Genomic DNA, 12,452 nt, shown 5'->3' with positions numbered 1-12,452 from the left:
TCCATAAAACTATTAATAAATAGGCTTCAACCTATATAAACCAAGTATGTCATGTATATAATTATGTTTAAGAATAACTTACAGACTAAAATTTCAACAGAAATTAATTTTTGAAGATTAGAAACAGTAAGAAAATATTCAAAGTACTATGAGTCTCGATGAAAATGTTCTATTTTTATTTTATTTTAATTTATTTTTGAAGTTGAAGTTAAGTCCAAGTTTTCATGAATGGTAAAAGTGTTATATACCACTCAGCTATATTCTCAGATAAAATTTGTTGTTTTAAATACAGAATGTATCTACCTCTATTTCTCACATGCTTCTTATTATGATGGTGTTTCAACATATTTGATATAGATAGTACTGTCAGCTAATTCAAAAATATATATATAACAAATGAAGTCAGGAGACATTATGAATGTTCTACAAGTGATATTAAGACCATTAGCTTCCTAAGAATTAGTCCAATGAAGGGTGTACACAGAAAAGTGAATTTTTTTAACCTCCATGGGAAATTTTGATTTTCGGAGTAAGTATGGACATAGTTACATGTTGTCATTATTTGAGAAGGTAATATTAAAAAGTAGAAGCTCTACCCAACAAAAGCAGTGTAGTAGGCCTGGCATGGTGGTGTATGCCTTTAATCCCAGCAGCTGAGAGGAAAGAGCAGGCAGAGTACTGAGCAAGTTATTGGACAATGAAGACTACACAAACAAATTCTGTCTCAGAAGAAAGAAACAAACAAAAAGCAATGTAGAAGTGTTAAACTGTAAAACATGATATTTTCAATCAATACTGAAGCCCAAATATTTTAAAATACTGCACACTAAGAAAAATGCTATACAATGTGAAAATGTCCCCAAATAAAACCCAATGAAATTTTGGGACTAGGTCCTCCTGTATTTTTTAATAAAAAATACCATTACCACAGTAACACAGAAAACATTGGCTCACATCTGAGGTTCTAAGTAACTAATGATCAAAAGTATGGCAACATTTTTTTTTACAATGATGTATGCATTTTAAGTCATAATAATAAACTTTCAATTAGTAGTGGTTTTTCTCATTTGAAAAATAATTTTAAAGATGTTCATGCTAAAAGTTTTATTAAAATAACAAGGAGTAAATGACACATTTAGTTCAGAAAAGTAAGAACCAACATAATCATTAATATTGAATGCATGAATTGAAAAGATGATTGGAAAAAATGTAATCATTGAATATAGGAGCTTGTTCATAAAGGTGATAAGTCTGGACATATTACTCTATCACCTGATTATAACCTCACTCTAAGTCTTCTGGGGATAGTAATCTACCACTGCTATTTGTTCAAAGTCACCAACTCAGAAATCAGTCTCTAGTTTTACAGTTTTAGAGTGTACCCAAAACCAGTTCCATGAGTCAAAGAAACTTCTAAAGGGTATTTTCTAGGGGACAAGGTAAGGTAAGGGAATTGCATGAAAAATGAATTATATTTAAATAAGACAAAAGACCACATGGCATAGGTCAAGGTCAATCTAAATTTTGTCACTTCTACTACACACACACAAAAACACCCCAAAAACGATTTTTTGTGTTTTAAAATTAACACATGGGAAAACACCCTGAGTGACAAGAAACTTGCAAACATGTCAAACTACTGGAAGACATTTTAAAGCAGAAGCAAACGGAGCAGGAGTGTGGAACTGAGACCACATTTGCCTCACGACCCACGGTGCTATTGGAACTTCTAGAAGTCCAGTGCAGCTGAAGATTCTCAATGAAGCTGAATAAATTAAATAGAAACTGAGGACCCATCAATAAGTTAAGTTCTTATTGAATCTGGGACTTCTTATATTGAAAACGTTGATCATCCTACAGAACTAAGACCTTGATGGAAAGTTAGGGATGTTTGCCCACTTCAGGATAAGAAGTAAAATACATCTAAATTCATTGTTTTTTAGAAAAAATATAGCACTATTTATCTGTATTTGAAGACAAGAAGAAAAGTAAAAAGATTTCAACTAAACATGACACAATACTATCTCTTACTCATATTATCACACCAGTCCTTATAAGTTTCATGATTTATAATAAGTCATAAAATATACTCTATAACAATGACTTAATGTGTGATCTCCCACCATCACTGGTTCATTTTTGGTTCTTTAATTCAATGATAATAAAACATTGAGACATAAAAACCTTAAGCAACAAACAGACAGAATGTAACAGCAAACTAACACTGGCATCTAAGATTACTAAGTCAAAACCCATACTTTGCATTGAAATTTCATATAAATAGATATTACATATTTAGTTATACATTAAAGCATTTAAAATGTAATAGTAGGTAAAATAATTTCTGTAAATTAATCACAAAATTCTATTAATAAAGGATTTTTGTTCAAAAAGTAGCTGCTCATGTAAACTAAATTTTAAAATAGACTACATAGATTATAAAGTTTATTCAAGAACATTAAGTTCTCTCTTTATCCACAGTAATCTGCATCACTAATAAAAGGTTATTTTCTTGTTCCATGAAATTAAGCTACGCCAAGAGATGATGGTGCAATTTGTAATAGATACAATAACAAGTAAATTGTTTTACTACTCTTTGTTTTTAAGACAAGACAAAAATGGAGGGTTCTTATATTTATTAAAATTGCTAAGTTGGAAAAGTTCCTGAATAAGTTCAAGACTGCCAAATGATGGAATTACAGTGGGTTACAAATATATATGTATGTAAATACATGTACAACCACAACATCTCACTAAGACCTTAGTTATACAGGACAGCAGTCATTTTCCATAGAGGAAGTCCCAGATTTAGTAAGAAAATAAGCTAATTTATTGATTGGTTTTCTCTCCATGCTTGTTATTTAATTCATTCATATAAACGTGTTCCTTGTGTTTAGGACAGAAGCAGTTTACCAATGACATTGAAATCTGAATAAACTGGGTATGCTGCAAGTAACTCTCATTTGAAATAGCACTCCATATTAAAAGTTCCACAGAGTATGTTAGTCTTTAGAATTATTGTAAGGTTATGCAATTGCTTTCATTTAATCTGAAATTTGAAGAAATTAAAAAAAAAAAAACACTCATTATCCAGCTAGCAATTGAAAGTAACTTAGTTTCTTGGGGAAAACCAAATTGTTTTTCTCTGAGTGACTTTAAGTTTTATCTCATTGGGAAAAAATATAAGCAGACACTTACATGGACATCATTCAAATTCCTTTATCTTAGAGGCAAAATGCAACACAGGCATTCAAATATAAAAGAATTTAAAATATTTTGATTATTATTGTATGAATGTAGGTTTTAAAATATTCTATATGTTTAACACATACAACTTATCAACTTAAAACTGAAAAACTAAAACAACCTGATATGCATAAAATTTAACTTCAAATTTTTCATCACATAGTATATATGCATTTTAAGTTAATATTTATGCTTCATATTAAAGCTGGTACTCTTTAAACTTCAGTTCAAATTATCTATTTTTATCTGACAAATATTGCATATAGTATGGTTCAAAGAATTTTTGGTGCTTCAAGAATGTATCATTATATAAGCATGAACTAGCCTGTTAATTAACATAATTCCATCATTGATTTATCTAGACTCTCTTATTATACTTAAGGACAAGCATATGTCTCATTTTTCCCCTTGACAAAACTCATCAAAAGCACTGAGAACAAATATACAGAAATAAACACAATACAGCTATAAAGAAATAGCTTTAAATAGAGTTGAACACTAGTGTGCACATACACTGCATTTAAGCCAACATGAAACTCACACACAACAATACAGACAGGGAAGCTTTTAAAGGTCTGGAAGGACTCTCATGATCACCCCTCCAAGATTCACCCCTACTTTGCGGTTATGAGAAATGTTATGAACTTTATTTCAGAGTGCCTCTCCTTGTTTGTTGCTCCTGACACTTACATGTATTTTGATTTATTCATCTCATTTAGGTGGCTGCTTTTAATGTGCCCATCTTAATTATGAGGTTATAGAAACAAAACTCACACTTAACCTGCCCTTTGTCAACATGAGTGATGAAGAGCTCATTAACTTCAAATACATAGCAAACAAGTTATCACAAGCTAATCTAGTCTCTGGAAAGCCCAAGGAAGCTGAAGCAACAAGTTCAGCTTTGTCCATTAACGGCCCATATTTCTGCGAACTCTTGAGGATTTTAGCATCTACAGGTTGGAAATACCCAACCCCCTCTTTGGCTTGTCCTTAAATTAAACTTGGTTTAATGAATAAAGCCAAATGTGTTGAAGCAATGGGTTTTCTCTTTAAAATTTTAGCCAAACTATCTGAGTAGAGCGCAATTTCAATAATTTTTCCAGACTTTGCCTACCCTACAAAACTCAACCAAAGAAGTCTGCAGCATATGCTCTGCTTTGCAACAAAACAGCAAATAAACACATCCCGAATGACAAAGATATCAAACTAAGCCTGTTTTTTGTGAGTAAATCACCTAAAAGCTTGCAATCAATATATTTAAGGAAATCAAACGCATCCTGCGGTTGTCTGAATCCACTGAAAACTTCATTTGAGAACTTTTCATCCTTAAAAAACACATCTTAGGTAATTTTTTTTAATGTGGATACACTTTTAAACATAAAAAAGAATGATATTTAGAAAATCATATTTGCTTTGGAGCTAAGTGTGTCCTTGAACTATTCTATCTTTTCAGATAAATGAGCACTGGAGTAGAGTGAAGTCGGCCAGTGGGCACAGACTTCAGAAAGTCATACACTGTTACCATCTGACTGGCTGGACTCTGCAGTGCTTCTACTAAAGGGACCCCATGCTACTGCTCTCTTCCTTTGGAGAAGTGTGGGCTCTCCAGACTCGCTTGCTCCTGAGAGTTGGTTCTGTAGGGAGGGAGGCTTTGTGGCTGATAGAATTTGGGTGGAATGTAGGAGCTATGCACTGTCTCTATGCTCAGCCCATCTTCCACCAATCAAGAGTGCTTTTCCTACCGGATGCTGAAGGACAAGCTGTGCTATCCAGTGAGAATAGCTGTGTGGGTTTTGTTTTCCAACATGTTTCCTACTGGCTGGAATTGTGACACAGTGATCACCTTCCAGCCTTATCACTAAACTCTACAGAGGGACAAGTTGACAGCGTGAACTGATGGGATCATTCTGTTTAGCTTAGTACAGACAACTTCTCAGAAGAGAAGTTTTCTGTCTGTTCGTCCTTCAGTCAAGAGCTAAGAGTCAAGAGCCAAGAAAGGAACTCTTTCTGAGACCCTCACTCAATCCAGCCGCTTGCCCTAAGCCAACAGCCACATGGCTCCCTGTTCCACCAGAAACACCCACAGCATCGTTCACCTTCAGCTGCCTAAAATGAAAGGTGCCACGGGATCACTTGGGGTTAGAGTTCCTTTCTATTTTTAGGAGGTCCTATTGAAATAAAGAGAGACTGATAAATCTTCAGCATTGTGGAGCGTGGTGGATAGAAAGCTTCATGAAGTGTCGGGGAAAAACCTCAATCAGAGCTTTCCTAAGATTCTTTCCTTTTCCTACACCAGATTCTCATCCCACGCCCATCAGATAAATAAACGAAATAAAAGAATGCTTTGCAAATCAAACAAAATCGCGAAAGCTCCCAAACCCATCAGTCAACTCATTCCTCCCGATATTCCCTATTAGATGAAAAAGATAGATAAGAGACGGAGACACAAAAAGAGAGACAGACAGAGAGAGAGAGATTACCAGAGTTTTGTTCCCGTTCTTGCTGAGAGGGCCCCGGAAAACTCCCTTGATGTTGCGAAAGTGTCCGTTGCTGAGATGCGTGGAGCTGATGACAATGTAGTAACACTCCATGGGGCAGCCGCCGCCTCTCCTCCGCAGCCGCCGCTTCCACGCACCCGCTCCCACAGCCGCAGCCCGGGCCGGGAGGGTGGGCTGGGGATCGCGGCAGGGCGAGCGGCGGGGAGTGCGCTGGCGGCGGGCACGCGGGTTCCCTATGCCCGGCTGCGGTGCGCGCCCCGCCGCCTCCGCATGCCGGCCAAGCTCGCCCAGGCTCCGGCGCAGTGTTCGCCAGGAGATCGGAGCCGGGACGTAGAGCCCCGCGGGAGGATGCGGCCGAGAAGGGGGCCGGGCCGGGCGGGACCGGGCGGGAGCGGTCAGAGCCCGCGCTGTAGGGCGCAGCCGGGCATCGGGAGCCGCCCGCGCGGCAGGAGCAGCGGCCACAGCATCCCCCGCGCCGGGCGCCCGCACTTGCAGTCGCTGCCGCTGGCAGGCATGAGTGTTATTATAGTGCGCGGCGTTGCCGGTCCATCGCACTGAGCCAATGGCAGGGAGCCACTGGGCTGATACTGAGAGCTGTCAGAGGAGTACATCTGTCACCCGCCACCTCCCCCTCGCCTCCCCCGCCGCCGGGACCCACGGCCGCGCCAGCCTGGCCACGAGTGGGAGCGCGTCGCGACCGCCAGGGGCTGGGAGGCGATGGCCGGTTACAAGTGCGAGACTCCAGCGAGGTGCGGGCGGAGGTGGGGCGGGGGTGGGGTGGGGGAGCAAAGCGACCGTGGCTTCTGCTCTGCGGGTTGGGGTGCGGGCGGGGGCACGGGGAAAATAAATAAATTAATAATTTAGTGCCCAAGCCGTCCGCTTCCAATTGCAGCGAATCGGGGCAGGTGCCAGGTGCCGCTGGGTTTGGCTTGTGGGAGTCTGCGCTTTGATGCATCTATGGTATGGAGGGTGAATGCCCCGCACCCCCACACCCCCAGTTACACATATCACAAGTGCTATGTGCTTGGGGGAGGGGAGTTGTGGCGATGCGAGTGGAAGTGGAGAGAAGGGAGACGCAGGGACTCCTGATGGATGTGTTCCCGTTCCTGGCGCTCTCCCCTCATCCACCTCCCCTGGGAGCCTCAGTTCTTCCTAAATTGCCAAAGCTGAGAGAAAAGGGATGCTTTGCGGCAAGAGAAGCTGCTGCCAGGAGCTCCCAAGCAAGAGAGGTGCTGAACAAAAGCAGAAGCCTTCGCCCTAGAAGCGACCTAAAAGGCAAACCTCCTGCACACAAACTACTGCGCTTGTCACGGAAAGTAGGGAAGGGGGTCTGCTGCCTTCAGTGGAGACAGATTGGGGCTGGATTTTTAAAGAGTCAAGGCAGCCATCAGCCAGGGCTGCTTCTCCCCCAACCCCTCTTAGGTGATCCTCTCTCTGTGTAAGTTTAGCTCCTCTGAGGCGGTGGAGTGAGAGCACCACATCAGGTACACACACCATAGATCTGCTACTACCATAGGACTCATTAGTCGGCACTTAAAAAGATCGATACCAGGCATGGGAGGCTGGGAGATGGTGCCTTCAATGGATTTACTGAAGGCTTTATTTTCCTTTTGCCTTGAAAGGCTTAATTGGTTAAAGCAGATTCCAGACATTCTGATGACCCCTATGTCAGAGTAAACTGCAGTCTGATACAAGCTGTGTTTATCTTGTGTATCAGTGGGTCAAGACTGCAATAAGGTCCAGTTTGTGTGTCCTATATAGAGAATTTTATATAACAATAACCCCAGTAAGCCATAATATGGTACTTAAATGAATCTGACAGTTTGATTTCACTTTTTCAAAGAAGATAAAATGGGCGGTTCTTGGTAAGAGAGGTGGTAGTCATGTCAATAAATTATAAAGTATAGAGATAATAGGGGAGGGCTGGATTTATCTAAAAAAAAATTTCCACGTATCATGCTTCAATTAGAAAATACTTGATTCGGATTGATTAAAGCTCATTATGAAGTGTCTGTTATTTAGAGACTAAATTTCTCTGATATCCACTTGGGGGAGTCTGAAAATCTTGGAAGAAAGAGAAGTGGAAACTCAGAAAACTTCTGTGCTCTTTGGAGGAGGTCACCCAGAAATATACAGAATGCAGAATGAACACAATTGTATTAGGAAAAATACTCATTTTTAAAAAAATTAAACAAATCTCCTGCTTGTCTCGCGATAGAATTGTTTTTATTCACCAATTTAGAGTGTAGATACTGTATAGGGACTTCACTTAGGAAGGACTACGGAGTCATAATTATGCATTTGAAATTTTAGAAAATGTTATTAGAGAGAGTAAATAATTCAGTTCCATAGGGCAGAGCAAGGATGCTCCTAAGGAAAATGAAGACACAGCATATAAGTTCGGGTCATATGCATTTATGTTTTTGTGAGTGCATAGCTCAAAAGAATGCAAGCTAGGTTCATATGCAAATAATCTTTATCCAGAATACTTCTCTTGTTACTGTCAGATATTTGTAACAGTCTAGTTTAGAAAATGAGAAATAGTTACATGAATTGTTCCATGAAACAGATAGCAGACAGCATCTGCATCAAATGCCATACTGTGCTGCTAGGGGACATATGTACATTATATATTCACACTTGTATGCATATGTGTATAGCATGCTAACACTGGTGAATGTACATGCATGTACATATCATGGACACACATATAAATGTATAATCATACTTAGGTTGTCAATGTTTTTCAGTTTCTTTGTTCACAAAATTTCAGATAATGCTGAGTGACTGAAACTCAAAGTTAATCTACTTTGTGCATCATTTGATTGAGTGTTAGGAAGGTATCTAGTCAGCAAAAGATTTTAATATTTCTGTGACAAGAAATGGAGGTTTTACATGCGTTCTCAATGTATGCCTACACATAAACATGCACATTTTAGTGAAAAACCTCAACAATCCTTGGCAGGAGTCATTTTCCTGTCAGAATATTTTACTTTTCCAATTACATCCTTGATATAAGAGAATGAGGCATTGGTCACATGGAATCTTGTTTTTAAATTAAAAATAACAGCATAGATTTACTACCAATTCATGAAGGATGCTAGCAGTTATAAAGAAATGTCAAATGTGTGCATGGAATATATACATATAGTTTCTTTATACATGAATAAACCCTTATCAAAATCAACAATTAACTCAATCTGATCACCAAGTTTCTACACCTATAATTTGAACACATTTAATGGTCACAGTCATAGTAGTTATTAATAATGAAACTAGTGACCCTTCTTAATAATCACTGTTGCTAGCAGGCTCTTCACCATTACAACAATTTTAATATACAAAAGAAAGACACAATATTGTGGAAAACATGACTTCTGACATTAACTTGCAAATAGGGATAATGGGGGTTTTATTTATCTTTTTATCAAATATTTAATGTAGAAAATAAGGTTTATCAACATCTGGAGAAGAGGCACTGATTTTGCAACAATGACTTCAAATAATGTTGTTTATTTCTATCACTTAAAAATTAATTATAAAATAAAAATATTTACTAAAAAAGTATCTAAAAATTAGTCTGATATCATGAAACGTTGGACAACTCTTTTGACATGTTCTGTTTAGAGAGCTATGCCACATTCATTTTAAAATATGACGTTTACCCTATAACACTTAAGATATGACTTAAGTATATAATTACCTATTATAAACATGCAGAATCAATGTATCTTAATTACAAATTGTTTAAAATATTTTTTGGAGTAATTATACACCCCTTGTGCTTAATTGCCAACTCTAGTTGAAAAGGAGTAATTAAAAATTTAAATATAAAATTTCCATTAGTCTAAAATATGTAATTTACTTTTGTACCATTTTAGTTCAATTTCCCCCTTCTGAAATTGCATTTCAAAGCAAAAACAGAAACAAACAAAGAAGCAACAAACAACAAAAAGACTCTGTGTACTCTGCACTTGTGCTCATATACCCTCCTCCTTGCTGGCATCATGGTTTGCTTAACTCAGATCCAGGAATCAGGCTGCTGCTCTGCATTGAACATTGCTCTTTATGTGCACCTGGCTCACCTAGGACTTCAAGAAAATGCTGTTACTTTAGTATAAACAACCAAGATCTCAGGAAAAGAGAAGACCAATGGCCCATCCCTTAGTCCTGATTCCTTACCTAGATTCACCCATTAAAGTTGATCTCAAGTGAGTTAATCCAGTCTGCCTATTGTTAGTTGATGCTGCATGCTACAACCTCCACATTTGGTCAATGGAAATCACTACATATTTTTAGTCTGTCTAGATAACTTTATGGAACTCAACTAAATGACCCACAAATTTAATTGACTTCTGAATCCAAGTCACTCAACTTTATCAGAATCCTAAACTGGGTTTTTACTTTTTATGCTAGTTATCCTTGAAAAATCAAACAAAGAAAATGCATATGTCAGTAGTATCAGTGATCAATTCTTACAGTATTTTGGATGAAACGTTTAACCACCTAATTAGATAATGTGTAACTTAGTGCTTCCTAAGTTTGTATTCTTGGTTTACATTTATGTTTGGAATTATACTGATGCCAAATATTATTCATCTCATTATTTTGAACCAATGAGGAAGAATCTCATAATTCAACAAATACATAATTTATTTATTGTAAGATAAGGCTAAATTATATTGTGGCATGCTGATAAGAAGGTGCAATGTACTTAAATTGGAGATATGTAATGATAATGTCACCTCAGAGCACACTTAGGAACCATAAACTTCAAATACTTTGAGGCCAGTATTGCCAAACAGTCATAAACAAATTCATGTTTGAGATTGGGCTGGATTTCAGCAAGGCAACATCATCTGTTGTATTAAATTAGGATTGTAATTGAGATATTTTGCCTGTTGTATTTTCATTTGCCTTCTTTTTGTTTTGTGTTTACATAAGTTCTATAAGCATATGGGCTTGTATAATTAGTTTGATGTTAGCACATTTAAGTAAAATTATTCCTTGAGTAAATTTCTACGTGAAGAAATCATTTAAAAGATTATACTAAGTATTCAAATATGAGAAACACTGGTATACAGGAGTTAAGAAGTATATTATATATCAGATAACCAGTACTGACCTTATCCGCACGGCATAATAATATTGTATGAATTACTGATTGATGATAATTTGCAAAGTTATTGTCAAATTGTTATTCCTTTGATTGGCTCAATACTCACATTTCTAATTTCAAATTCAATCTTAGGTGCTGAAGCACAAAACTTAAACATTGTAAATTCAGCATCATGCAAGTTTAGCATGTGACTTTAAAAAATCTCCACTGTCAATAAAAACACACCACTAATTAACTCTACCAGGTCACTGATAATGTGCAGTATATAAATTAGAGATATTACACAGTCAATTGTATATCAGAACCCATGAGGTTTAGAACCAATGTTTCAGTAGACTGTTACTATGAACATCTTGTACAAACTATGTAAATGCATTACCAACAAAAGAAGTCCCTTGAGATAATTTATGATTCAAAGTCTCCTAACTTCTATTATATAACCTTTAAAGTAATGTAAATTATAAGATATTATCTTACGTATTTTCAAACATTAATTTCTCTGATTCTCAGATAACAAATTTACTCAAAGCTTATATTGACCAGGTCTGACATAATTAAATCCCATCTTGCTTAACATATTGAAAGTGTGAGTTATGGATATTTGTGCATTGTGGAAATGGGAAAAGTAATGCAAGTGTAAAATTACTTTTCTTTGGTCCAACCTTAAGATGTAAATTAATTATTTACACTATAAAGTATTTCTTACACATTTCTAGGAGGAATGATATCTGGTTGTTGTCTATAAAACATCTAAAAGATATTGATAATTTCAAAGTATTTTCCCCCTTTCCTTGCTAATTCTTCTAAGTACCCTGGGATAAGTGCCAGAATATGCTAATTTACAAGCCAAAGCTATACTCCCAACATATTGCCAAAGAAATTAATGGAATTGGTTGCTACATAACAATTTCACCAAAAGGAGTAACATTAAGATATATTATTTTATGTTAAGAAAGGAGCAGTTTTTACATTTCTGTTTTAGAGCATTTTGAAAGCAATATAGCAGTGTGTGTCAAAATTAAAACTGCGTGTAAATTTTGACTCAGCTATCTCATTACTCGAGTTTGCTACATAGAAGACAAGTATTTGTGCAGCGGCATTTACAAAGAGGCTTTATGCAACATTGTTTAGTAGTTTGTAGTTATAGGAATCTGGCTATCAAAAGGAAATAGTTATATAACATGTTATATAAGCTAAACTTCTAAGAATCTATTAAAATTGTTTTTGTAGGCTTACCTAGCTGTTTTATTACATAGGAAATGTAAGCACTAAGGGAGCAAAGCATATAATATAATTTCGATTTGTGTAAGAATGAGAACAAACATATACTTTTGTAAAATAATAAACAGTAACAAATATGTAAAGAACAATGTAGATTACTGACTGTGGGATTTTTTTGGTGTAATATGAGCTTAAAGACAGAATCAGGAGAGAAAGAAAATGTTGGGGAGGAAGAGGAAGACAACAGGCATACATGCATAAATGTGCAGACACAAACCTTGGTAAAAGTAAAGATAAGAGGAAAAAAGCAAAGGCTCATTCATGGGAGGAAGAAGACTGAAGCATTTTCTGAAGTATTTATACATCTA

The 12,452-nt window shown here is 36.8% G+C and overlaps 1 protein-coding gene across 1 annotated transcript in view; it reads right to left on the bottom strand.

The window, feature by feature from the left end:
• Znf804a (zinc finger protein 804A) overlaps positions 1–6,321 on the bottom strand; it is a 196,677-nt gene extending 190,356 nt beyond the window's left edge. Inside the window, 1 exon segment of the mRNA XM_028884449.2 lies at positions 5,727–6,321. Coding sequence (XP_028740282.1) covers positions 5,727–5,837 — 111 coding nt within the window. The 5' untranslated portion in view covers positions 5,838–6,321.
• Positions 6,322–12,452: the final 6,131 nt, after the last annotated feature.

This window comes from Peromyscus leucopus, chromosome 4 (genome assembly GCF_004664715.2).
Source record: "Peromyscus leucopus breed LL Stock chromosome 4, UCI_PerLeu_2.1, whole genome shotgun sequence".
In the NCBI taxonomy this organism is placed as follows: domain Eukaryota; kingdom Metazoa; phylum Chordata; class Mammalia; order Rodentia; family Cricetidae; genus Peromyscus; species Peromyscus leucopus.
The sequence above is the reverse complement of the archived record's forward strand: the minus strand, read 5'-3'. Positions and strand labels throughout refer to the sequence as shown.